Genomic DNA, 26,858 nt, shown 5'->3' with positions numbered 1-26,858 from the left:
GTAGCACCATGGTGTATCCTCCTCAGGGTACATTGACTTCAATACAAAACCTAGGAGGCTCATGGTTCTCACCCACTTCCATAGACTTACATAGTAATTATGATAACATCCTGAGGACGTCCTCCAACCTATCAGAGCTCTTGCAGCATGAACTGAGATGTTGTCCAAACAATCAAAGGTTCAGAGAATTAATCTAGTACTGAAAGAATTTCATTCAAAATGAAGGAAAAGCAAGAGAGTCATTTTTTTCACTTTCAGTTTCACTTACTTAGCTAGCAAATGCAGCAAGCTAGTTTAGCCTACTCAGACACCCTGATCAAAAAGAGAGATGCTATGTTAGTTAGCTAGCTGGCTATGACTATCCAACACAACACTGGAACTCTTCCAAGTCAAGGTATCCTTTTGGTTTTACTAACTTATTGCCACGGGGCCCCGCCGGTGTAAGTGTTAAACTGCTTACTGACTGTACACTGACGTTACTGCATGATTATAGCGGGTTTACTAACATGTTAGTTCTATTAGCTATGTTGACTATGATGTTACTCCAGCTAATGTGGTGACAATGATGTAGGCTGTGTGTAGCGGTTATGTGTAGCGGTCTGGCTTGGAAAGTTTTGTTTCGCCTGATCAGCATTCGACTACAGGTTCAAAATAGCCAGAAACAAAGTACTTTCTTCTGAAACTAGTCAGTCTATTCTTGTTCTGAGAAATTAAGGCTATTCCATGTGAGAAATTGCCAAGAAACTGAACATCTCGTACAACGCTGTGTAGTACTCCCTTCACAGAACAGCGCAAACTGGCCCTAACCAGATTAGAACGAGGAGTGGGAGGCACCGGTGCACAAGAGGACAAGTACACTAGATTGTCTAGTTTGAGAAACAGACGCCTCACAAGTCCTCAACTGGCAGCTTCATTAAATAGTACCCGCAAAACACCAGTCTCAATGTCAACAGTAAAGAGGCAACAGATGCGGGCCAGTTTCTTGGCAATTTCTTGCATGGAATAGCCTTCATTTCTCAGAACGAGAATAGACTGATGAGTTTCAGAAGAAAGGTCTTTGTTTCTGCCCATTTTGAGCCTGTAATCGAACCCACAAATGCTGATGCTCCAGATAGTCAACTAGTCTAAAGGCCAGTTCTATTATTCTTTAATCAGGGCAACATTTTTCAGCTGTGCTAACATAATTGCAAAATAGTTTTCTAATGATCAATTAGCCTTTTCAAATTATAAACTTGGATTAGCTAACACAACATGTCATTGGAACACAGGAGTGATGATTGCTGATAAATGGGCCTCTGCGCGCCTAAGATATTTAAAATATATATTTTTTTTTTAAATCAGCCGTGTCCAGCTACAATAGTCATTTACAACATAAACAATGTCTACACTGTATTTCTGATCAATTTGATGTTATTTTAATGGACAAAAAAATAAGTGCTTTTCTTTCAAAAACATGGACATTTCTAAGTCACCCCAAACTTTTGAATGGTCAGCCTACCAAAAGGCCTCCTGCGGGGATGGGGGCTGGTATGGATATATAAATATCCATCCCAGCCCCCATCCCCGCAGGAGGCCTTTTGCCTTTTGGTAGGCTGCCATTGTAAATAAGAATTTGTTCTTAACTGACTTGCCTGGTTAAATAAATGTCAAATAAAATAAATAAATGTAAAATGTGGCTGCTATGAACGTTAACTGTGTTTACATGTTATCAGGGGTGTACTTCTTGCACATCATTACAACACTGTATATGGCCATAATATGACATTTGCAATGTCTCTATTTCTTTTGGAACTTTTTTGTTGTTGTGTGTGTGTGTGTGTGTGTGTGAGAGAGAGAAAGGACACTACACAAATCTCAACTACACACCTGTTGGACAAAACAGGAAGACGGGCGGCTCTCCCAGGAATCGGTAGATCTCATTGGCAACTGAAACCTGGGCGTGAGCGAATGAGGAGAAGGCTTGACTGTCAGCCTGACACAGGGAGTGGTCTATGTCATCAAAAAGGATCGCAAATGCCTGGCAACCCAACTTTGACACCTACAGAGAGGAGAGATAGTAAGGCAGGGGTGTAGGTATGCGTGTGCATGCCTGTGTGCACATGCAAGTGTGTGTAGGTGCATGTATGTACCTGTCGTAGCTTGCGTTTAAGCAGGAAGAGAAGAGTCTTGACCAGGAGAGAGAGAGTACACAAACCTCAGACCTCTCTTCTCTGAGGTTTAAAGCAAAAGTGAGAGATGGAGGGAAAAGGACAGAGTGAGGAAAGAAGGTGAGATGAGGGTATGGGGAGATGGAGGGTTGGGAAGGTGGACTAAAAGAGAGATGTTAACAAATAAATGAGTAGACCTCTCTCCAGAGTAGTCTGTGTTTCAGATCATCTTTAGGACAAGATAGGTGTTCAACTCCCACCTCTGCATCCTAACATACCTTAAGGGAACATTTTGGCATTTCGTGTATGATCAGTGAAAAAGTCCATATTGTGTACGGTCCCTTACTAGACGTCTTGATCAAATGAACTTTGTCGGACATTCGGTTTCCGTTTTATAAAATAAACAAGTTTTTGACCGTTTTTCCGCTGTCCCGGAATTTCCCACAAGAGGGCATACGGAATCATATGGCAATTTGGCAAAACATCACGAATCACGACGGGGCCTTATCTCGAAAACGGAAAATATTTCGAAGCCGAAACTCGGTGAGCGTAGGTTTGGCATAATGGGCAGTTGGCCCCGAACAAGATGGCGTCCAGGCCTCGACGGTTTTTGAGTTATGGCCGTTTTTCTGGGATTAAAGGTCCTAAATGGAAATAGAGAAATTATTTTTCCACTTCAGGTCAAAGTCAAGGAGCCTCCGGTGTCAGCCATTTATCTATCGTCATTTAAGAGAAACAACAATGACATCTTGGTGATGGGCGTTTTTTTTTTTCAACGGTGAAGAGATGGATGAGTGATGGAAATAACACACACATACTAAACCCTCCGTAAATAACTCAGGGACTTAAAACTCAGGATCAGTAAAACTTCATATATGTGATTAGGCAACCCCCATGAACTGTAAATCAGTCCAGAGTAGTCTGTGTTTTAGCTCATCTTTAGGACCTCCGGTCGATCGACTAATGTCCGAACTGGACCCGCAGCTAGGCGCTGTGAATTATGGGACTGCTCTGACATATGTGATAGTTGGCTTCTAAATGAGTAGGAAAAAGTGGGTTTGGTGTCATAATGACATCTAATTGACTGATGGACACTGAGAGAAGACAATGTCTTGACCAGGAGAGAGAGAGTACACAAACCTCAGACCTCTCTTCTCTGACTCTACTATCAAAGTACGCAACTGACCTGCAAGAGAGGAGCGAGGAGGAGTGGAGAAAACAAGGACAGCACCAGGAGAGATACATTTAGTTTAAAGCAAAAGTGAGAGATGGAGGGAAAAGGACAGAGTGAGGAGAGAAGGTGAGATGAGGGTATGGGGAGATGGAGGGTTGGGAAGGTGGACTAAAAGAGAGATGTTAACAAATAAATGAAGGGATGAAGAGATGGATGAGTGATGGATGGGGAGATCCCTTACCCTCTTCTTCAGGGGAGTAGACCTCTCTCCAGAGTAGTCTGTGTTTCAGATCATCTTTAGGACCGTACAGATAGGTGTTCAACTCCCACCTCTGCATCCTAACAGAGAGAAAGGGAGAGAGTTCTTTACAGTGATATTGACCCAGTGTCAGTTTCTGGAAATAATTTTGATATCATGGACGGTCAAGTCCTTGCACCAATAGCTCTGTCTATACATTTGAGAGTTGATACATTTCTCCAGGCCCATCCCTCAGCTTTTTACCAAAACAAAGTCAACCACCGCTTTGTTTTTGTTTCAACTGCAGATCATACTCACTCCCTCCTTATCCCTTTCCATGTCCTCCTATGTCAACCATACAGATTTAGGATCTTAATTTGAGCCAGTTTGCTACAGAAGGAAAATAAACCTGCAGCAACCGGAAATGTTAACTATGTAGATAAAAATTAAAATTGACATTTTTGTATAGATTGATAAAAGTCTGACATTACAATCTTCAGAAGCCTTTTTAAACATCTAGTACACAGCACGTTTAAAATGTCATGCATTGCAGGAAAGTTATCCTGCAACAGGGTGATCAAATTAAGATCCTACATCTGTATGTTACCTTTCTGTTTGTCACCAAGTACTCACCACTGGAAAAGGACCTTCCTCTGCTCCATAGACCAGGGCCTCCCATAGAACCCTGAGACACAGACAAGCACACGAAAGAGAGAGACATTAATGCTAGTGTACAATTAAGCAGTGTTGCCATTCATACCTATATTCATGTTAGTACATGCACAGTATTTGTTCATGGACACGCATTGGTGAAGTGGCCATACCCTGGTGGAACCAGCCTGATCTCTGCATTCACCATTCTATTTCACTTGGCATATCTGTATGACCTTTCCCCAATAGATGGGTTTTGGAATAAGTTAGAAAAGGACCGGTCCAATCAGCATCCTCAGAAACAATGGGTTTAGGACAAAATCCCACATGGCCAATCACTGTGCTTTGAATTAGGTTGTTCATCCTGTGATTGGTTCCGATTGCAGATAAGTTTGTTTTGAATAGTGTCCCTCATTACAGACCGTTTCAATGAGGAGGAATGCCAGACTGGTGAAGTGAAATGGAATGGTGAACACAGTGTTCAGGCCTGTTCCACCACACTAACAAATTCCTGCCTATGAGGCAACCCCTCATCTGCAAATACAGCAGAGCATGCCATACAATTGTTCATATAGAAATGGGAGCATCGCCATTGTCCATAGCCAGCTAGCACATAACATTCTGAGAACCTCCAGTGTCAACTAATACAGTTGCTTTTTAAGGCGAGTGGGAGTAAATTATCGTCGTCACATAAACCACCAAAGTAACAAACATTTCTGTTTCAAAATTGAGAAAGAGGCGGAGTTTGACAGTTTTTCATGCCTAAAGTTGCCCTTTAACAAATAACTTAATCTCATTACTTTAACAAAAAAAATTCCTAAAAGTTCAAACATGGATACATTTAATTTCTATTTTGGTCATGTTCTAAGAATGTTCTCCAACTGGATTGACATGGGAAAGTTCTCAAATACAGTGCCTTGCGAAAGTATTCGGCCCCCTTGAACTTTGCGACCTTTTGCCACATTTCAGGCTTCAAACATAAAGATATAAAACTGTATTTTTTTGTGCAGAATCAACAACAAGTGGGACACAATCATGAAGTGGAACGACATTTATTGGATATTTAAAACTTTTTTAACAAATCAAAAACTGAAAAATTGGGCGTGCAAAATTATTCAGCCCCCTTAAGTTAATACTTTGTAGCGCCACCTTTTGCTGCGATTACAGCTGTAAGTCGCTTGGGGTATGTCTCTATCAGTTTTGCACATCGAGAGACTGAAATGTTTTCCCATTCCTCCTTGCAAAACAGCTCGAGCTCAGTGAGGTTGGATGGAGAGCATTTGTGAACAGCAGTTTTCAGTTCTTTCCACAGATTCTCGATTGGATTCAGGTCTGGACTTTGACTTGGCCATTCTAACACCTGGATATGTTTATTTTTGAACCATTCCATTGTAGATTTTGCTTTATGTTTTGGATCATTGTCTTGTTGGAAGACAAATCTCCGTCCCAGTCTCAGGTCTTTTGCAGACTCCATCAGGTTTTCTTCCAGAATGGTCCTGTATTTGGCTCCATCCATCTTCCCATCAATTTTAACCATCTTCCCTGTCCCTGCTGAAGAAAAGCAGGCCCAAACCATGATGCTGCCACCACCATGTTTGACAGTGGGGATGGTGTGTTCAGGGTGATGAGCTGTGTTGCTTTTACGCCAAACATAACGTTTTGCATTGTTGCCAAAAAGTTCAATTTTGGTTTCATCTGACCAGAGCACCTTCTTCCACATGTTTGGTGTGTCTCCCAGGTGGCTTGTGGCAAACTTTAAACAACACTTTTTATGGATATCTTTAAGAAATGGCTTTCTTCTTGCCACTCTTCCATAAAGGCCAGATTTGTGCAATATACGACTGATTGTTGTCCTATGGACAGAGTCTCCCACCTCAGCTGTAGATCTCTGCAGTTCATCCAGAGTGATCATGGGCCTCTTGGCTGCATCTCTGATCAGTCTTCTCCTTGTATGAGATGAAAGTTTAGAGGGACGGCCAGGTCTTGGTAGATTTGCAGTGGTCTGATACTCCTTCCATTTCAATATTATCGCTTGCACAGTGCTCCTTGGGATGTTTAAAGCTTGGGAAATCTTTTTGTATCCAAATCCGGCTTTAAACTTCTTCACAACAGTATCTCGGACCTGCCTGGTGTGTTCCTTGTTCTTCATGATGCTCTCTGCGCTTTTAACGGACCTCTGAGACTATCACAGTGCAGGTGCATTTATACGGAGACTTGATTACACACAGGTGGATTGTATTTATCATCATTAGTCATTTAGGTCAACATTGGATCATTCAGAGATCCTCACTGAACTTCTGGAGAGAGTTTGCTGCACTGAAAGTAAAGGGGCTGAATAATTTTGCACGCCCAATTTTTCAGTTTTTGATTTGTTAAAAAAGTTTGAAATATCCAATAAATGTCGTTCCACTTCATGATTGTGTCCCACTTGTTGTTGATTCTTCACAAAAAAATACAGTTTTATATCTTTATGTTTGAAGCCTGAAATGTGGCAAAAGGTGCAAAGTTCAAGGGGGCCGAATACTTTCGCAAGGCAAGGTTCAGAGAATGTTAAGAAACAACATTCTTCTCTGGGATTTTCAGTACTTCATGATAAAAAAGGTTCCTACTGGTTCGTCATGGTTCTGATTAAGGTCATGTTCTCAAATTGTTCAGAGAACATTAAAACCTCGAAGCTAGGGGGCAGAATTTTCACTATTGGATAAATAGCGTGCCCAATTTCAACTTCCTGCTACTCATGCCAAGAATATAAGATATGCATTTTATTCATAGATTTGGATAGAAAACACTCTGAAGTGTATAAAACTGTTTGAATGATGTCTGTGAGTATAACATAACTTTATGTAGCAGGCAAAAGCCCGAGGACTAACTGTTCAGAATGTTTTATTTAATTTTTTTCCCCCTCTCTGTTCCCTGTATTGTCTTTGCCAAGGGATATTTCATAGGAACCTATTTTCAGTTCCTACCGCTTCCACTGGATGTCTTTTTCAGTTTTTGAAATTTGGTTGAGGTTATTCCTTTGTGCAATGAAGAAGTAGGCCAACTCGGAACTAGGGACACTTTTGTGAGTTGCGCAAGACGTGAAAAGCAGCGCTGGTTTGTTTTCTTTCCTGTATTGAATACAGATTGCCCCGTCTACAATTTGATCGATTATTAATGTTTAAAAATACCTAACGTTGCATTACAAAAGCCCAGCTTCGGTTGGGTCATTATAATTCAAAACAATGTATTCTAAAATAAAATCACTTGCACGCTCGCCTATGGTGAGTTTAGGCCATAAGTGTGTTTATGTGTGTTGGCCACGCCCACTAATTAGCCATACCTGATCTTAATGAGTGCTTGTTTCTTTGAAATGGGGTCTTGAGTAGACTACAATTAGCAGCTTTGTATGCATGAAAACCTGGTGGCGCAGTGGACTAATTCCATGGATAGTGAACAGAAGATCAGGGGCTCGAATCTCACTGATGCCGTGTCAAAATAAAAAATAAATGTGTTCGAATTAATAATGTTTCCCATCTGTGCTTGGAGTTTAAAAAAGTTAACCATATTAAGATAGCAACATGCTAAAAGTCTTATTGAAACATTCAGTTAAAGTTAAGAAAGTCAGTCATTAAAAGTAACCTATAATTTCCATTCTCAGAGTGTTAATAAAACCTCCCAGGAAAACTTAAGGAACCGGAGTAAAACAGTCTCAGAACCTCCTTGCAACCTAAAAATAAAAGTTTCCTGAACAGACAAAGTTTTCACTTCTGTTCTTGTAACGTTTTTAAAAAGTTACGTTTTACAGGTCAGGAAACCTATGACTTCGTTCTCACAACCAATGTGAAACCAAAAACATAGCTTCCCATAACTTCAAAAGAACCATGTGTTAGTTGGGTAGTGTGATTAAAAGAGCCAATTTATGCTTGATCCAAAATTGTGGTCGGAGGCGCCATATGGATGGTGTGACGCAATTGTGGAGCCTCCGGAGGCATGCAGAGGCCAAATTGAGCTCAGTAACGCATTGCTATGCGCCTCTAAAATATTGTAACAATGCTGAGGGAGCCGTATAGCTCAGCATTAACATGATTGGTTGATGGTAGGTGAGGGCGGGAAGTCCTGTACAGTGCCTTGCGAAAGTATTCGGCCGCCTTGAACTTTGCGACCTTTTGCCACATTTCAGGCTTCAAACATAAATATATAAAACTGTATTTTTTTGTGAAGAATCAACAACAAGTGGGACACAATCATGAAGTGGAACGACATTTATTGGATATTTCAAACTTTTTTAACAAATCAAAAACTGAAAAATTGGGCGTGCAAAATTATCTATCTTCAGAGCTCGTGACCTAAACTGGGACATGCTTAACACCCCGGCCATCCTACAATCTAAGCTTGATGCCCTCAATCTCACACAAATTATCAATGAATCTACCAGGTACAACCCCAAATCCGTAAACACGGGCACCCTCATAGATATCATCCTAACCAACCTGCCCTCCAAATACACCTCTGCTGTCTTCAACCAGGATCTCAACAATCACTGCCTCATTGCCTGCGTCCGTAATGGGTCTGCGGTCAAACGACCACCCCTCATCACTGTCAAACGCTCCCTAAATCACTTCAGCGAGCAGGCCTTTCTAATCGACCTGGCCCGGGTATCCTGGAAGGATTCCATCAGTAGAGGATGTCTGATTGTTCTTTAAAAAGTGCTTTCCTCATCATCTTAAAACTTCTAACGGGATTTCAGACGTAAACGGGATCGATATGACAACAGCCAGTGAAAGTGCAGGGCGCCAAATTCCAACAACAGAAATCTCATGATTAAAATTCCTCAAACATACAAGTATTTTACACTATTTTAAAGATAAACTTGTTGTTAATCCCACCACAGTGTCCGATTTCAAAAAGGCTTTATGATGAAAGCACACCAAACGATTATGATAGGTCAGCACCTAGTCACAGAAAAACACAGCCATTTTTCCAGCCAAAGAGAGGGATCACAAAAAGCAGAAATAGAGATAAAATGAATCACTAACCTTTGATGATCTTCATCAGATGACACTCATAGGACTTCATGTTACACAATACATGCATGTTTTTTTTTCGATAAAGCAGCTAACTCTCACGGTCGTGCACGAGACTGAGCTCATGGCACTGCCAGACCTCTGGTTGAAACAGCACTCATTCAAGTTTTAGAAACTTCAGAGTGTTTTCTATCCAAATCTACTAATAATATGCATATCTTATCTTCTGGGCCTGAGTAGCAGGCAGTTAACTCTGGGCACCTTATTCATCCAAGCTACTCAATACTGCCCCCCAGCCATAAGAAGTTAAATAAGCTTGCCCCATTAAAAAAAATTAGAACCAGCAACAGATATTGCCCTTAGTTCACTCCAGACCTGACTGCTCTTGCCCAGCACAAACACATCCTGTGGCGTACTGCATTAGCATCGAATAGCTCCCACGATATGCAACTTTTCAGGGACGTTAGGAACCAATATACACAGACAGTTAGGAAAGCAAAGGCTAGCTTTTTCAAACAGAAATTTGCATCCTGCAGCACAAACTCCAAAAAGTTCTGGGACATTGTAAAGTCCATGGAGAATAAGAGCACCTCCTCCCAGCTGCCCACTGCACTGAGACTAGGAAACACTGTCACCACCGATAAATCCACGATAATTGAGAATTTCAATAAGCATTTTTCTACGGCTGGCCATGCTTTCCACCTGGCTACCCCTACACCGATCAACAGCCCTGTACCCCCCACAGAAAGTTGCCCAAGCCTCCCCCATTTCTCCTCCACTCAAATCCAGAAAGCTGATGTTCTGAAAGAGCTGCAAAATCTGGACCCCTACAAATCAGCCGGGCTAGAGAAAATAGACTCTCTCTTACTAAAATCATCCGCCAAAATTGTTGCAACCCCTATTACTAGCCTGTTAACCTCACTTTCGTATCGTCTGAGATCCCCAAAGATTGGAAATCTGCCACGGTGATCCCACTCTTCAAAAGGGGGAGACACTCTAGACCCAGACTGCTACAGACAAAAAAATAATAATATTTAAATCACTGAAGCTGGGGACTTATATCTCCCTCACTAACTGTAAGCACCAGCTGTCAGAGCAGCTCACAGATCACTGCACCTAGCCCATCCAAATACCTCATCCCCATACTGTTATTTAGTTATTTTATTTTTTGCTCCTTTGCACCCCAGTATCTCTACTTGTACATTTATCTTCTGCACATCTTTCACTCGTGTTTAATTGCTACATTGTAATTATTTCGCCAATATGGCCTATTTATTGCCTTTACCTCCCTTATCTTACCTCATTTGCACACACTGTATATAGAATTTTTCTATTGCGTTTTTGACTGTATGTTTGTTTATTCCATTATTTCAACTGTGTTGTTGTTTGTGTCACACTATTTTGCTTAATCTTGGCCAGGTCGCAGTTGTAAATGAGAACTTGTTCTCAATTAGCCTACCTGGTTAAATAAAGGTGAAATAAAACATTTTTAAAAATCAGAGGTTATATTAATTATTATTATTAATTATATTGATGTTGAAATTTAAATGGTGCTGCAATAGTGGAAGCAGCTCCTGTTTTTCTTTGCGACTTGCAGTAACTCTCTGTGGTTCTAAATCTCCGTGGTTCCACAGTGATTTTACCCATGCACCGCTACTGATCAGTAGTGAGGAGGGGGTATTCTGGATCCAGCTGTGTGCAGTCACATCATTATCTTTTCTATCAATGTTTTTCTCCATGCTCCTTTCAGATTGTCTCGTTATCTCTCATCTTAGAACAAAAGAGAGAGACTGACTGACTAGCTCAGTGGTTCCCAATTCCAGTCCTCAAGTACCCCCAACAGTACACATTTTTAACCAGGGACAAGCACACCCGATTCAACTTGTCAAATAATCATTTGGCCCACAAAGAATTGAATCAGGGCTGCGTTCAGTACGTTTTTAGGTTATGGAACATTCAATTGAATGGAAAAGGTGCTGTACTGAATGATCAATTGAAAATTGGGAAGGGTTGGTTTGTGGGTTGAGGTAGGATGTCAGCATGGCCACTGCCCTTTAAATACGTCACTCATTGCTTTAAGACACACTCGCCAAACGTACCTCAAAGTCTGTTCAATAACGTTTTGGATAAACGTGTCTGTCAGTACAAACCGCTCTGTAAGGTAGCAAACGTTGAAGTGAACTGAACGCACCTCAGGTGTTTTTTGTCAGAGGCTACAACAAAAATGTGTGCTTTTGGTAATTCTCGAGTAATGGAGTTGTAAACCACTGGACTAGCAGGCTTGATAGATGGCAAACTAACTGGGACACCAATGATGAGAAAATAAAGATGACGAGAATAAAGAGGAATGTGAGGTTATGTCTGATTGATCATAGGGCTACAATAGCTACCACATTGCAAAGCTTTACAAACACTGAAAATATAGTTTTTTTATGCATGGTATTTCATATGAACTTCTCCGTGAACATTAAAAGATCAGATAACCAGACGACCGTTGTCCTTACCTTCCACAACCCCGCAAAGGAACTCGCTTCTCCCGTCCATCTTTTCTGTCTGTGTCGCCCCTGCTTTCACCGTGCGCCTCGCCTCTCTCCGGCAATCCAACCGACCGGAGCAGTAGCCTAGCCTACCGAACGTTTCCTAGTACCGTCTCAGGTCAGGCGCCGGAGTAGTTCTCTATTTCCATCCTTTCCATCTGTGCCGCCACGGCTGGCTCTCCCTGCTCAGCTAGCTCAACCCCCGCACAGGCGCACTCACCTCCTGCAAGCAAATGCAAGGTGTGAGGAATGGAGGATACTATTTCCTCGTCTGTGTCGATATGAAACGTGTAATCTTCAAAATGCCGAGCTATTTGTTATTTATAGGAGATATGTTTTATTTATATAAACGAGCTGTATGTAATACAAATTTTGGCGTTTATTGACAAAGTAAACGGCTGTCAGGCAAGGCAAAGCCGCCCGCTGGAGAGATGATAGTAGAGCGATTGTCTGTCTGTTGCCCTTTTGAGCAGATCTTTACGGTAATGCAATGTGAAATCAGATCACCGAACCGTGGTAATGATGGGTCAAGTTCGGCAGCGGGGCAAATGCGGTCAGTGGAACATATGTAACATTGTAACTCCAGGCTCGGACTGATCCGTGTTTTTATATAAATGCGGTCTTTACGACCTTGATTATTTTCATTTTTAGGGAACGTGACTTCCCTGTAGAAATGTGTTGTCTATGTAGTTGTCTTGGCAACAAGGGAGCGTTTTAAACAAACGTGAAGGTAGGACATATCTAGATGTTTGCTACTTTTGTAGCTATCAAATTACACTTTATAACTAGAGATGTATTCAAAGCTATATTTACACCCAATGGAAAGTTGATAGAGAGCTGAGCCAACAAATGCGAACAGCACAGCCAGCGTTGAGTGTAGTCTGATCAGTGATCATTACTGATGCTGTTAGCTAGCTAACTAACTTGCAGCGCTTTCGGTGCCCCAGTGCTCTCTTGTAACGGGTTTGTTAACAAGCGTGGGCGGCGGTATGGTGGGCTCATGCTTGGTTAACGTTACATAGGCTACTGGTGAGATGTGGTGAGCGGTAAAGCAGCGATATGGAACATGATGATGCCATTCAATTAAATGTCACTGTTTCTGCAAAGAATGATCCCTATAGATGACGCGCGTGTGTGTGTGTAGGCAACTAGAATGCCCCCTAAGAAGAAAGGAGAGTCTGCCCTTAAGCAGGATACAGCTGGACAAGGAGTAGAGGACTCAGAACACCCTGGGTCCGACAGTGAGGCTCTGCTACAGAGAGAGTGAGACATGTCTGTCTGTCTGTCTGTCTGCTAGCCTGTCTGTCTGTCTGCTAGCCTATCTGCCTGTCTCTCTCTCTCTATGCCTACCTGTCTGTCTGCTTGCCTGTCATCATGTGACTCTGTACTTCACTTCCTGTAATCTACAGGTACGACAAGCTAACCGACACCTTAAACAACCTCAAGAGGAAAGTGGAAAAGTTGTATCCTTTAAATCCCAGACTTCACAACAGTGAGAGTGGAACCAGAAATCGGCCCAGGCATTTCTAACACATCTGCCAATTCAATTTATACAGGCCCACTGGGCAAATGATAACCAGAACATGTGGCATTTGGCCATAAAGGCAAATGCAGTTCAAGCAGTCTGTTTCTGCCTCACTAGAGCAGGCACTGATGAAGCCACATAATGAACACTATTCCTGGAAGTTGTCCGCACAAGACCACCTGTTCAGAAGGTCTGGCAGATGGTGTCCCAGTCCAGGACGATTCCCAAAGCTTTCACTTTGCACACTGCAGGTAGACAGCAAGGATTTAGTTGTCACAGACACACACAAGTCCGCTAAATTGTAAACTGTTAATTAATCTGCATCCATTTTTGTTTAAGTGAAGGGCCCTTTAAAATAGTTACCCTCCGTTCCAGTATTTGGGACAATTCTAATTGAAAGCATTTAAATCAGGAAGTAGTCTGAATTAAAAACTGTTGAAATAAATAGCTTCTACATTTCAGTTATCATTGAAAATAATTGTAAAAATGCCCTTCTTTAATAATGGAATTTTACCTCCTGAATTAACTGCCTTCAATTAGAATTGACCCACCCCTGTTCATGTGATAGCGATAGCTTCTCAAGAATACTTTCCTCACTTCCCTTAACTGCGGCTGCTGTACCAGACGGCGTGAGAATGAGTTCCTACAGAATGAGGCCAACCAGACTCGCATGGAGAGCGTGAGTGACAGTAAAGGCTGACACTCTTTCTCCCCATCTCTCTCTTTCCCATCTCCCTCCCTATAAAATCGAATCAAATTTGATTTGTCACGTGCCGAATACCACAGGTGTAGACCTTACTGTGAAATTCTTACTTACAAGCCCTTAACCAACAATGCAGTTCAAGAAATAGAGTTAAGAAAATATTTACTAAATAAAATAAACTAAAAATAAAATGACAAACAATAAAATGACAATAACGAGGCTATATACAGGAGGTACCGGTACCGAGTCAATGTGCAGGGGTACAGGTTAGTTGAGGTAATTTGTACATGTAGGTAGGGGTAAAGTGACAATGCATATAATTCCTTATCCTTCTCCTCCTGACCCCATCTCTCGCCTTCTCAGCAAGAGTACATTTCGTACATGTCCAAGCGGACCCAGAAGCGTCAGAGTGCCATCGTCACCCTAAGCGACCAAAACCACCAGGCGCTGGAGGCCCTGAAGAGGCAGAGGGAGGAGAATCTAGACAAATACCAGGAACAGGCCAATGGTGAGTCAGCAGGAAGTGCCAGGGGCCAATGAGGAGAGAGCAGGAAGCTAACTCTAATCTAACCTATCCTAACAGACCTGAAGAAGGAGATTCTGGAGAAGGAGAATGAACTGGCGCTGTTAAATATTGAGATTGCTGAGCTCCGAGAATTTAAAGTATGACACTTCCTCACCCTTTCCTCCTACCACCCGTCTTCTCATTCTCTCCTCTGCCTTCTCATCTCCTCTTACTTCTCCTTTTTTCTCCTCACACACCACCACTTAGTGTACAGAATATATGATCTAATATTACAAATTTTATTATAATCTTATTTTAGATTAGTACCCTTTGCATGGCTGTATGCATATGTGAGTGTATACTGTATAGACATGGCTATTCATGTGTATGCTTTAATATTGTGTGTGTGTAACAGAGCTTGCAGCAGCAGCAGCTGGGGCGTATAGCAGAGCTAGAGAGGGAGGTGACCAGTATGCACTGTCGTCACTCTGAATCCCTGCAGGCCCTGAAGGCTGGCTTCCTCAATGAGAAAGAGAGGTAAATGGGAAAAGTGTGTGTGCATGACTGTAAATTCCTGTTTAAATGTATTATTTTTATTATTATAGGTACGAAGCACAGGCCAAACAAAAAATACAGGCCCTGGCCCTCGCCGCTAATAGGGTGAGTAACACACACATGCACGCATGTGTACGCACATCCACAAGAACATGTGTACACAAACACACACCTCCCTACCCACCTCTACCCACCCCCTCTCCTCCCCCTAGGAGGCATCTCGCTGCCTACTGTCCCACACTAGAGCTGTGTCCCTGGAAAACCAGCATCTGAGGGAAGAGCTGCAGCAGCTGATCCAGGTATAGTAAAAAAAGAAGGATGGATGCATTGATTCATTGATGGATTGATCGATTGGTTTGATTCATTGGTTGGTTGGTTGATTGATCCAGAGAGCCCACTCCCTGAGGGGACTTCAGGACCAGCTCCAGGCCCAGAGGCAGCAGCTCCTACTGGAGAGGGAGTACGTCAGGGAGCTGAGGCGCCTCCGAGCCACCCCGGGGCCGACCCCACCAGGGTCCCACACTCGGCCACTGGGGGTGGACAGAGGGAGAGAAGACACAAGACACCACCGCACAGCAGATACCTGAGAGATAATACATATGGAATCATGTAGTAACCAAAAAAGTGTTCAATCAAAATATATTTGAGATTCTTCAAAGTAGCCACCCTTTGCCTTGATGAAAACCTTTGAATGAGTAGGTGTGTCCAAACTTTTGACTGGTAATGTATATAGATAGATAGATGTGTGTATGTATGGATGTATGAAGGCAACATGTAAATTGTTGGTTCCATGTTTCATGAGCTGAAATAAAAGATCCCGTAAATTTCCATAAGCACAAAAGCTTATTTCTCTAAAATATTGTGCACAAATTTGTTTATATCCCTGTTAGTAAATATTTCTCCTTTGCCAAGAAAATGCATCCACATGACAGGACCAGACAAACTAAGCAGCTTCTTTGCTTGCTTTGAGGACAATAAAGTGCCACCGACACGGCCCGCTACCAAAACCTGTGGGCTCTCCTTCACCGCAGCCAACGTGAGTAAAACATTTAAATGTGTTAACCTTCGCACGGCTGCCGGCCCAGACGGCATTCCTAGCCGCGTCCTCAGAGCATGTGCAGACCAGCTGGCTGGTGTGTTTACGGACATATTCAATCAATCGCTATCCCAGTCTGCTGTTCCCACATGCTTCAAGAGGGCCACCATTCTTCCTGTTCCCAAGAAAGCTTAGGTAACTGAGCTAAACGACTATCACCCCACCTCCTCGCCTCACCTCCATCATCACGAAGTGCTTTGAGAGACTAGTCAAGGATCATATGACCTCCATCTTACCTGACACCCTAGACCCACTCTAATTTGCTTACCGCCCCAATAGGTCCACAGATGACACAATCGCAATCACACAGCCCTAACCCATCTGGACAAGAGGAATAACTATGTACGAATGCTGTTCATCGACTACAGCTCAGCATTTAACACCATAGTACCCTCCAAACTCGTCATTAAGCTCGAGACCCTGGGTCTTGACCCCGCCCTGTGCAACTGGGTCCAAGACTATCTGACGGAACACCCCCAGGTGGTGAGGGTAGGAAACAACATCTCCAGTCCGCTGATCCTCAACACTGGGGCCCCACAAGGGTGCATTGTCAGCCCTCTCCTGTACTCCCTGTTCACCCATGACTGCGTGGTCATGCACGCCTCCAACTCAATCATCACAAGTTTGCAGACGACACTACAGTGGTAGGCTTGATTACCAACAACTACGAGACGGCCTACAGGGAGGAGGTGAGGGCCCTCGGAATGTGGCGTCAGGAAAATAACCTCAACAAAACAAAGGAGATGATCGTGGACTTTAGGAAACAGCAGAGGGAGCACCCCCCTATCCACATCGACGGGACAGTAGTGGAGAGGGTAGTAAGTTAAGTTCCTCAGCGTACACATTACGGACAAACTGACACGTTCCACCCACACAGACAGCGTGGTGAAGAAGGCGCAACAGCGCCTTTTCAACCTCAGGAGGCTGAAGAAATTTGGCTTGTCACCTAAATCCCTCACAAACTTCTACAGATGCACAATCGAGAGCATCCTCTCGGGCTGTATCACCGCCTGGTATGGCAACTGCTCCGCCCACAACTGTAAGGTTCTCCAGAAGGTAGTGAGGTCTGCACAACGCATCACCGGGGTCAAACAACCTGCCCTCCATGACACCTACACCACCCGATGTCACAGGAAGGCTAAAATGATCATCAAGGACAACAACCACCCGAGCCACTGCCTGTTCACCCCGCTATCATCCAGAAGGCGAGGTCAGTACAGGTGCATCAAAGCTGGGACCGAGAGATTGAAAAACAGCTTCTATCTCAAGGCCATCAGACTGTTGAACAGCAATCACTAACATTGAGTGGCTGCTGCTGAAGTGATAGCTATACTCTATGTCAGCACCGACTGGGAATGCTCAACTGAGATGCAAACAATCCAGCTTTGTTCCATCATCCAACAGCTGCTTCTTCCTGGTATTGATACTTTGCCTGAACATGAGGAATTTTGAGATCTCCAGCTGCAAGACCCTGTGATATACAAGGTTATCTCTTTCATCTTCAACAAGAAATGGCCCACTAGACGTGACCGGTATGCTGTTTCTTCCAAAGTATTGTTACTGATGAAGCAGTGGGACCGCTTGATCCTAAGAGAGGGAGCTCTGTACCGTGTCATTAGGGAGAGCCACACAACCGGATATATTTCCAGTACGTCTTACCAGAGGCATTGAGACTCAAAGCAACCTTGCAGAACATCAAGGCCAAGCTAGAACTCTAGCCCAAGCCAGACAGGTGTTTTTCTGGCCTGCAATGGAGAGACATCAAGGAGTATGTACAATGCTGCCAGAGATAAGTTCTAACAAAGACTCCAGAGCCAGCAGCCAGACCCCGTCAGAGATCATTAATACCTGCTCTCCCATGGAGTTGGTGTGTTTGGATTTTTGGACAGTGGAAGACCGTAAGAAGAAGTTTATGTTCTGGTGGTGACTGACCGCTTCACTAAACTTGCCCAGCAGTGGTCAAGGAGGTTATCTCCTGGGGTTATGAAACTCACCAAAAGGCATCTTGGACATCATCATTCACCATTCCAACAGCCTCACGCAAAAGTGCTTGGTACGACTCACTCATCAGTCTCTGCGCGGCTCAGAGCATCTGCTACTGTATTCTTGCTGCCTGGGATGCACTTCAGATCAAAGTTCTCAAAAGCATCCAGTTTGGGTTTTTTCATCATGATGTGTGTTCACGAGTTACTATCTGTCCAGTCGGTGAACTCGTTGCCCCTTAAGCCAGCGACGGAATATCTCACACACACTCCATTTCAGTGCTAGAAATTCAAGTCTGTGTACTGGATAACTTCTCTGCTACTTGCTCAGGGTCTGCTTACGAATGATACTGTATGGGACTTGCTTCTCTGGGCAATTGACAAAGCACAGCTTTGAGACCATCCAAAGAGGTATCCCTGAAGAGAATGAAGAGCCTCTCAAAGTCAGGGTGAAGCAGCATGACAGTTCAGAAGAGCATCCTTCAGCTTCTGGAATGCAACGACACACTCCTCAGTCCAATCCGATTGTGTTAACTTGCGGAAAATCCCACTGTTGTCCTTCTTCCCATCTCTTCTGCTTTTCTTTTGACCCCCATTAAGTACAAACAAGGGCTTAGCTATGGCAGAACAGTTAGGAATAAAATGCTGGTAATATAATTGTCACGTACGTCAGAATAATGGCTGGACCAAGCTGCACCGCGATATGGTTTCCACATAATTTATTAAAGTGAAAACTTAGAACAAAGCAAATATAGAAACAAACAACGAACCGTGACTAACGAGATGCTACGTGCACTAACTCAAAACAATATCCCATAACACACAGGTGGAAAAAGGCTACCTAAATATGATGGCCCATTAAGACAACGACTACCAGCTGCCTCTAATTGGGAATCATACCAATCACCAATATAGAAAACAAAACTAAAACCCCACATAGAAAATATAAACTAGACTAACCCCCCCAGTCATGCCCTGACCTACTCCACCATAGAAAATAAAGGCTCTCTATGGTCAGGGCGTGACAATAATACTATACTCAAGAAGGATTTCAGGCTCCGCACAGAGTGAGTGCATCAGTCCACTTTCATCAGCTGAGCTTGGCTCATCTTGGTAATGGCCTCCACCTTTTCAGGGTCCCCCGGCACACTGTTCTCGTTAACGATATGTCCAAATAAATTCACTGTGGAATTTCTTGGGTGCTAGTTTGAGATTGTTGGCACGTAGATGGTTAAACACAACTTCAAGGTGCTGCAGAGCCATTTCCTCGGTGGGTGCAAAGACCAAGTTGTCCAGGTAGCAAAGAAGACTTGAGAAATGTAGACACTGAACAAAAATATAGACCTTCAACAGTCAACAATTTCAACTGAGTTACAGTTCATAAAAGGAAATCAGTCAGTTTAAATGAATTCATTAGGCCCTAGTCTATGGATTTTACATGACTGGGAATGCAGATATGCATCTGTTGGTCACATAACTTTCAAAAAATGTATGGGCGTGGATCAGAAAACCAGTCAGTTTATGGTGTGACCACCATTTCCCTTATGCAGCACGACACATCTCCTTTCCATATAGTTGATCAGGCTGTTGATTGTGGCCAGTGGAATGTTGTCCACTCCTCTTCAATGGCTGTGCAAAGTTGCTGTATTTTGGCAGGAATTGGAACACGCTGTCGTACACGTCAATCCAGGGCATCCCAAACATGCTCAACGGGTGGTGACATGTCTGGTGAGTATGCAGGCCATGGAAGGACTGGGACATTTTCAGCTTCCAGGAATTGTGCACAGTCCATTGGTGTGGTAAAGAGTGTGTACCATCCACCTGATGTAAGTGCATGACCTCAAACTCCCATCTTTCTTCCATACAATGACTAAAGGGGAGGCATACTCACTAACCGACTTGCGTATAAGGCCTACTTCCTCCATATCTGTTAACACCTTCCTCAGCTTCAGGTAATGAGCAGGCTGAAGGAACCCTTCTGTATGGTAGGCGGAAGGGTTTGTTATCTATCAGGTAGATACAGTGAACATAATCCCTGGCTTCGCGGTAGTCCAGATTGTCTTGAAGATGTCTTCATATTCAGTGATGGCTTTCACTAGCTTCTCCTACCACTGGTCAGTCACTTGGCATCCATCTATGTCAATGTCTCTAAATCCTAAATCAGTCAGCCTTGTTCGTGCTTCTGTTCAATTGGGGTTTTCCTCACCTCATTAAGGCCATGAAAGATTGTTGCATCCTCAACAGCCAGTCCAATTATCAAAGAAGTTCCACATCAAGGGGAAGTTGAGGAGGGACCATTTTAGCACTCTGATTTAGCCTATTGCAACTCCGCATCAATGCTTTGACAGGTTAAGGCCCTACTGTGGCCATTTAACTATTTTAACTGCAACTGACTGGATGGGTATAACAGCAGTCTGAACTTGAACGTATAGTAAGTAGCCTATCAGTGTTTCTATTCAACAAGTGTTTGAACTACAAACATTTCTAAAAATCCTGTAGTGTCAGCGATTTTCTCAACGTTGTGAGTCATTTAAAGTATTTTAATACATTTAAGGAAGTTTTGAAACGAAAAAAAAAAGTGGCAGATGGTCTTGAAAAAAGTTCTAACTTCTGAAAACATTTCGGTTATGTCCTTCGCTAGTCGCCACCCGACACTCCTTCTTCCTTATTGTGCGCTGCATGCGGTGTGTCCTTGCGCAGTCTGGTGTGCATGATATTCTCTCTCTCACTCACACAGTGATGAGGAAGACAGCAGCTTGATTGAACTGCTGGCTTGCAGGGTCACACACACTTTTTACACGTTTTTTTTTGTTTATATATTAGCATTGCAATATTTTCAAAGTCCATTTCCAAATAATACATCTACATACCCAAGTGGCTTGTGGTTTTGCCGATCGTTACTCCTTGAGGTCCAAGGTCCTGTATGTTATTTTCAGAGGTAAACTGTCTCCGACAGCCAAACACTCCATATAAACCTGAATCAGTTCTCAATTGCAATACAGTTCTAGAAGCATAACTCTAACTCTGTGTTGTCTGTTCACACTGCTATGCTTTATCTTGGCCAGGTCGCAGTTGTAAATGAGAACTTGTTCTCAACTAGCCTACCTGGTTAAATAAAGGTGAAATATTTTTTTTTTAAATAAAGCCCTTTACCTTCATATCACATCAAAATAATTCCACAAATGCAAAATAACACTTACTGTGCTGTATCACAGTGGCAGCTGAGTGATAACATGTTTCCATTACACACAGGTGTTCAGAGCATGCTAGATAGCTAATTATCACAAATGGTCCCTCTGTCTTCCGTAAGCATGCGCTGTAACTTGGAGATATGGCTGTGCGGGAACACTAATCCTAACCTTAATACTAAAATAGGTTGTTATGCTTCCAAAACTGTACCACTAGTGACGTGTGTTAATGTTCAGACTGAGTGTCGGTCTCTTAAAACTCCCCCAGTACAGAAAATGCCTTCGTCCAATTATTGTGTAATGTAATGGAACTAAGAGTTATGATCAAGGGCTAAGGCAGACAGTGCTTGTGTCTCTCACCAATATGTAACACGGGAATTATTTGTATTCTTTCTATAGTTAACATAATCACTCTCCTCTCAACACACCTTGTCCCCAGATCTTTATCATCAAAATATCAGCACAATTTTCTTATCTCTCTCTCAAGTTTTGCCATCAGTTACTTGTATAATTCTGCCACCTGGTGGATATTATGCAATACTGCGATATTGATACTATAATAGATAGTGTTTAAAATAATTAAATACAAGATGTGGACAACATGAAAGCCTCCTACAATAAAACAGATCATATATAAGTGATGCAAAATGTCGAAGTCTAAACTGTATAATGTCATCAAATCAAATGTATTTATAAAACCCTTTTTACATCAGCAAATGTCACAAAGAGCTCATCCATATCCGTGGAGAGATCTGATGAGCTGGGAAACTGCTGTGACGTCTCACATGATCTAAACAGGAAGAGAGTGAAGTCATGGCTGCAGTGGTGGCACAGATATGAGGAAGCCCAGTGGCAGGCAAATGTTCTCCTTGATGAAAAATTTGATTTTAATACAGTTTTCTGTTTCCAAAACTAGAATCTGTGAAAGAGTGTATTATGTTTTGTTGGCTTTACCCTTTGTCAAAGTAGCAAAAAATGAATTGAGTTATTGTACACGTGCACTTCACACAGTAGGCGTTTCCTAATAAATGCCAAAACACATCAATAGGATTTTGCTAGCTCGTGCTCTGCCCACCACCTTGCTTGTTCTGCCCACTATGATTGATTTGCTCCCATTGGAAATGACAGGCTCTGGTCTATCTTGGGTTAGTCATAAAAATCTTTGGTGGTGGTGTAGCCCGTCGAGGCGGCTGAATTTTAGAAGATTTCAATGTCATATTTCAATGTCAGAAAAAAACCTGTCTGTAAAAAGTAATCGTGACATTGTCGCAAGATGGAAAGTACAGCCCCTAAACTAAACTCAGCAAAAAATAAATGTCCTCTCACTGTCAACTGTGTTTATTTTCAGCAAACTAAACATGTTTAAATATTTGTATGAATATAACAAAATTCAACAAGTGAGACCTGAACTGAACAAGTTCCACAGACATGTGACTAACAGAAATTGAGTAATGTGTCCACTCTTCCACCAAGGCACCTGCAAGTTCCTGGACATTTCTGGGGGGAATGGACCTAGACCTCACTCTCCGATCCAAAAGGTCCCAGAAGTGCTCAATGGGATTGAGATCCGGGCTCTTAGCTGGCCATGGCAGAACACTGACATTCCTGTCTTGCAGGAAATCACACACAGAACAAGCAGTATGGCATTGTCATGCTGCAGGGTCATGTCAGGATGAGCCTGCAGGAAGTGTACCACATGAGGGAGGAGGATGTCTTCCCTGTAATGCACAGCGATGAGATTGCCCGCAATGACAACACGCTCAGTCCAATGATGCTGTAAGGCACCGCCAAAGACCATGACGGACCCTCCACCTCCAAATCGATCCCGCTCCAGAGTACAGGCCTCGGTGTAACGCTCAATCCTTCGACGATAAACGCAAATCCGGCCATCACTCCTGGTGAGACAAAACCGCAAATCGTCAGTGAAGAGCAATTTTTCCAGTCCTGTCTGGTCCAGCGACAGTGGGTTTGTGCCCATAGGCAACGTTGTTGCCAGTGATGTCTGGTGAAGACCTGCCTTACAACAGGCCTACAAGCCCTCAATCCAGCCTCTCTCAGCCTATTGTGGACAGTCTGAGCACTGATGGAGGGATTGTGCGTTCCTGGTGTAACTTGGGCAGTTGTTGTTGCTTGGATGTACCGATCCTGTGCAGGTGTTGTTATACATGGTCTGCCAATGCGAGGACGATCAGCTTTCCATCCTGTCTCCCTCTAGCGCTGTCTTACGTGTCTCACAGTATGGACATTGCAATTTATTGCCCTGGCCACAACTGCAGTCCTCATGCTTCCTGAAAAAGGGATGTTTATTTTTTTGCTGAGTTTACTAGCACACAGCTTTGAGCAGGATAAAGTTGCCCCTACAGATGCTGATCTGAAGACAAGTTTTTTCACTCTTACTGGTTAACATCATGGTTTGGAGAGGATAAGCTGGTCCTAGATCTGAGCATGATGAAATAAAAGGGTAAGTGAAGCTTTTCAACTAAGGAGGAGCTTTTCTAGACTTCCACTTTTCTAGACTTCCACTTCTCTTGATACGTTTCTCTGTGTGTGTGTGTGTGTGTGTGTGTGTTGTCTTGCAGTTGGTGGGCATGGACAAGTGTATCAAGGCCATCAATGACATGGTGCAGAGAGCCAAGAAAAAGGCTGGCTGGACCACTGTTGAATCAACTAATCATTTTCAATCAATGTAAAAAAAAAAAATGAATCTGAACGTATACCTTACGCAAGGCAATAATTATGTTAGCTACTCAGAATGGCAGTCCTGAGTACTTGCATCAAGTTTATAAAGCGTATCTTAAATAAACCCAACACACCCCTCAATTAATGTATATTTTTTTGTATTTCGTGAACTAACATTAGTACTTGACCCTGAGTGGAAGAGAACAGAAGGATGCCATAGATAAACTCAAGACCATAGTCCAAGTCTGTAACGTTCTGGGTGTAGTGGGTGAGAAGTCAGGCGCAGGAAGCAGAGAGTTCAGGGTAGTGCTAATTTAATGCACAAAACGGCGAACATCAAACACGGGGACTTAAACTGTCCAGCAAAACCCACGAAATGGTTAACACGTAACCCACAGACGTGCACACAAGTTACACAAAACAGAAGGTCACAATAATTTATCCCGCGCAAAGAACCAAGCCTCACTAATTATACCCAACTCAAAACAGGTGTACTCAATAAACACATAAGGAGGGGGAGGAAAGAATCAGTGGCCGCTAGTAGGCCGGCGACGACGACCGCCACCCGAACGGGAAGGGGAGCCACCTTCGGTCGGAGTCGTGACAAAGTCAGTAGTAGATAGAATGTTGCGGCCCGCCCGCTTGTGGAGGAAACAACCTGTAGTTAGCTAGGTTACCCCGTTGGCTCACAGCAAAAATGTTACCTTTTTCTAATGCAATTTTCTTGTCTGCTTGTTTGTCAATTGTAAAACTACACATAATAAAAGTACAACATGCCTACTCCTGGTCTTTCTCACTACTTAGAAAAATGTAATATTGTAGGGCTTCTCTCATGCCCCTTTTCATGACTTGCTAGCAGCAGCCACGTGAATGCTAGCTAGCTACCGACTGGAAAATTCAGCTGGCCAAGACCAACAACACAAACAAACAGACTATACAGCTAGAAGTAGTGAGTGGAGTTACAAACAGACTATACTAAACAAGTTAGGTAAATGTCTTACCTGTGATTAAATGTCTTCCACACACATGTAGCCTACTTGGTACACCGGGTCCCATTTCCCACTCTCCACACCGAATAGCCTGAAGCCACAAGGCTCTTCCCACAGGTTCTATTTACCTACGTGGGAGCATTGTGAACCTTAGGTTGGGATTTTTCACCTGGTTACATGTACATTAAACAACACAGCAGCTTTTCTGCATGTTTTGTTATTTCTGTATAACTAAACATCGATAACGAAGTTGGCTCTTTTTCAATGGGTAAGAATTATTGTTTCCCACAATTTGTGGGCATGTTCGAGGGTAATTCTTTCTTATGACATGAATATCGACTTGGCGTATTGGTGCTTTCAAGACAACTGGGAACTCTGAAAAAAAACGAGGTCAAATCATGACGTCAGTGATCCTCAGGTTGGAAAATCGGAGCTCTCGAAATAGTCCCGCATTCACGATTTTGGAATTCCGAGTTGGATGACAGTTCAAAACAATTTTTCCCAGTTGGAGCAAAAAAAATTCCAGAGTTCCCAGTTGTCTTGAATACACTGAATTCGGAAGTCGTAGATTTGTGAGTTGTTTTTTTTAACTCAGCATTGATTATTACATTACTACTGATGCACCATGGCAACCGCCAGTGACCAAGGTAACATACGTTTTTCACAAAAAGTCATCTTTCATTACATTAACACAATTTTACAAAATCAAGATATTTGAAGTCAAATCTCATCATAGTAACTGTGAAAGGGTGACCACTGTGCTTGGATTTTAACATTGAGGCGGCAAGACGGAGGCACAAAATTGGCCGGGCGTCGTCCGAGTTAGGGTTTGGCCGGGGTAGGTCGACATTGTTAATAAGATGTTGTTCTTAACTGACTTGCCTAGTTAAATAAAGAAAATAAAGAAAAGACAATCTAGGGACATCGTGCTGACGAAAGACCATGCCCCGGTTTCCCGATAGCGATGGAATTTAGGCTTAAGTGTTTTAAAGGCAGACTCAGTAAGTCTAATTTACGTCATTTGTGATTATGAAATGTCAAACTGTCGGGGTGACAAAACAAACCCAGGCAAGACATAATGTAAACAAACCCAGGCAAAATGTTCTCCCTGCCCCATTGGAGAAAGTGTAGAATAGCAGGAAATTAGCAAAACAATTGCAACATTTTCTCTTAATCTCATGACAAAATGCGTAGAGTATGTTGTGTCTTTGGCAATATTAAAAGTGAAGACTGTTATTTTATCAAATAAATTCTCTGTAATTATTATTGTGTGATAAAAACAAATCATGTAAATAACTAGGAAGTCGTGGCACCACGGAAAATCTTCATATTACAAAATTATAATTTTCAGAATTTAACTCTTCAGATATTTTAATATCTGACAAATTAGTCTTCTATTAAGGAATTATTCTTTACCTCATGTCAGTCTCATCTGAACGTCGTAAATTGTTGGTTACCTGCACGAACCCAGCCTTTACTATAAATCATCCATACACCAATTGGCTTAATCATTTATTTACTAACTAACTAAATAATCACAGAAATTCTTAAACAAACAAACAAACAGTAGATATTGGTAAAAACAAGGATAGGGAAGATTCCCTAGTGGGCTAAGCCGATATGACGGCTCGGTGGACAAAGGGAAGTGGGTGTGAACTGAGAAAGAAGTGGGAAAGTCAAAAGGATTCACTACACACAGTTGATCATTATATTCATTGAAATGCTAATCCTTTGCACCTGAACGCTCACCTGAACCCTCACTCATTCGGGAATAATTGCAATCAATATACACTGTAGTTGTGTGTTTCCTGTCCTTTGTGAGGTCACGAAATGAAACACTCAACATAACTGTCCCTTAAGTGTCCACGGACCCTTCCCACATT

At 42.7% G+C, this 26,858-nt stretch overlaps 2 protein-coding genes across 3 annotated transcripts in view; one reads left to right on the top strand and one right to left on the bottom strand.

Annotated features, from left to right (window-relative positions):
* Positions 1-12,172, bottom strand: part of LOC139378796 (protein O-GlcNAcase) — a 57,775-nt gene extending 45,603 nt beyond the window's left edge. The window contains exons 1-6 of the mRNA XM_071121300.1: positions 11,721-12,172; positions 4,193-4,244; positions 3,563-3,660; positions 3,233-3,333; positions 2,130-2,165; positions 1,867-2,038 (exon numbers count right to left, since the gene is read on the bottom strand). Coding sequence (XP_070977401.1) covers positions 1,867-2,038; positions 2,130-2,165; positions 3,233-3,333; positions 3,563-3,660; positions 4,193-4,244; positions 11,721-11,760 — 499 coding nt within the window. The 5' untranslated portion in view covers positions 11,761-12,172. The remainder of the gene's footprint in view (positions 1-1,866; positions 2,039-2,129; positions 2,166-3,232; positions 3,334-3,562; positions 3,661-4,192; positions 4,245-11,720) is intronic.
* An 86-nt stretch (positions 12,173-12,258) lies between these two features.
* On the top strand, positions 12,259-15,898 carry LOC139378794 (coiled-coil domain containing 166). Of its 2 annotated transcripts, none has more exons than XM_071121299.1 (10): positions 12,259-12,306; positions 12,898-13,016; positions 13,163-13,216; positions 13,903-13,957; positions 14,345-14,489; positions 14,565-14,644; positions 14,902-15,023; positions 15,092-15,146; positions 15,254-15,340; positions 15,431-15,882. In XM_071121299.1, exons 2-10 carry the CDS (start codon positions 12,907-12,909, stop codon positions 15,626-15,628), a joined length of 906 nt encoding a protein of 301 aa, XP_070977400.1. In that variant the 5' UTR covers positions 12,259-12,306; positions 12,898-12,906; the 3' UTR covers positions 15,629-15,882. The 2 variants fall into 2 exon arrangements, with proteins under 2 accessions (XP_070977400.1, XP_070977399.1); XM_071121298.1 differs by having other exon boundaries at positions 12,300-12,483; positions 15,431-15,898.
* Positions 15,899-26,858: the final 10,960 nt, after the last annotated feature.

The sequence above is a fragment of the Oncorhynchus clarkii genome, chromosome 21 (genome assembly GCF_045791955.1).
Source record: "Oncorhynchus clarkii lewisi isolate Uvic-CL-2024 chromosome 21, UVic_Ocla_1.0, whole genome shotgun sequence".
Lineage (NCBI taxonomy): Eukaryota > Metazoa > Chordata > Actinopteri > Salmoniformes > Salmonidae > Oncorhynchus > Oncorhynchus clarkii.
This window is presented reverse-complemented; position numbering and strand designations above follow the sequence as displayed.

Excerpts from the sequence above, each read along its gene's own strand:
- LOC139378794 (XM_071121298.1), top strand. The coding sequence starts at position 12,907 with ATGCCCCCTAAGAAGAAAGGAGAGTCTGCCCTTAAGCAGGATACAGCT. Across the intron at positions 14,490-14,564 it reads ATACCAGGAACAGGCCAATG|ACCTGAAGAAGGAGATTCTG; the intron begins GTGAGTCAGCAG and ends CTATCCTAACAG. Across the intron at positions 14,645-14,901 it reads CTGAGCTCCGAGAATTTAAA|AGCTTGCAGCAGCAGCAGCT; the intron begins GTATGACACTTC and ends TGTGTGTAACAG.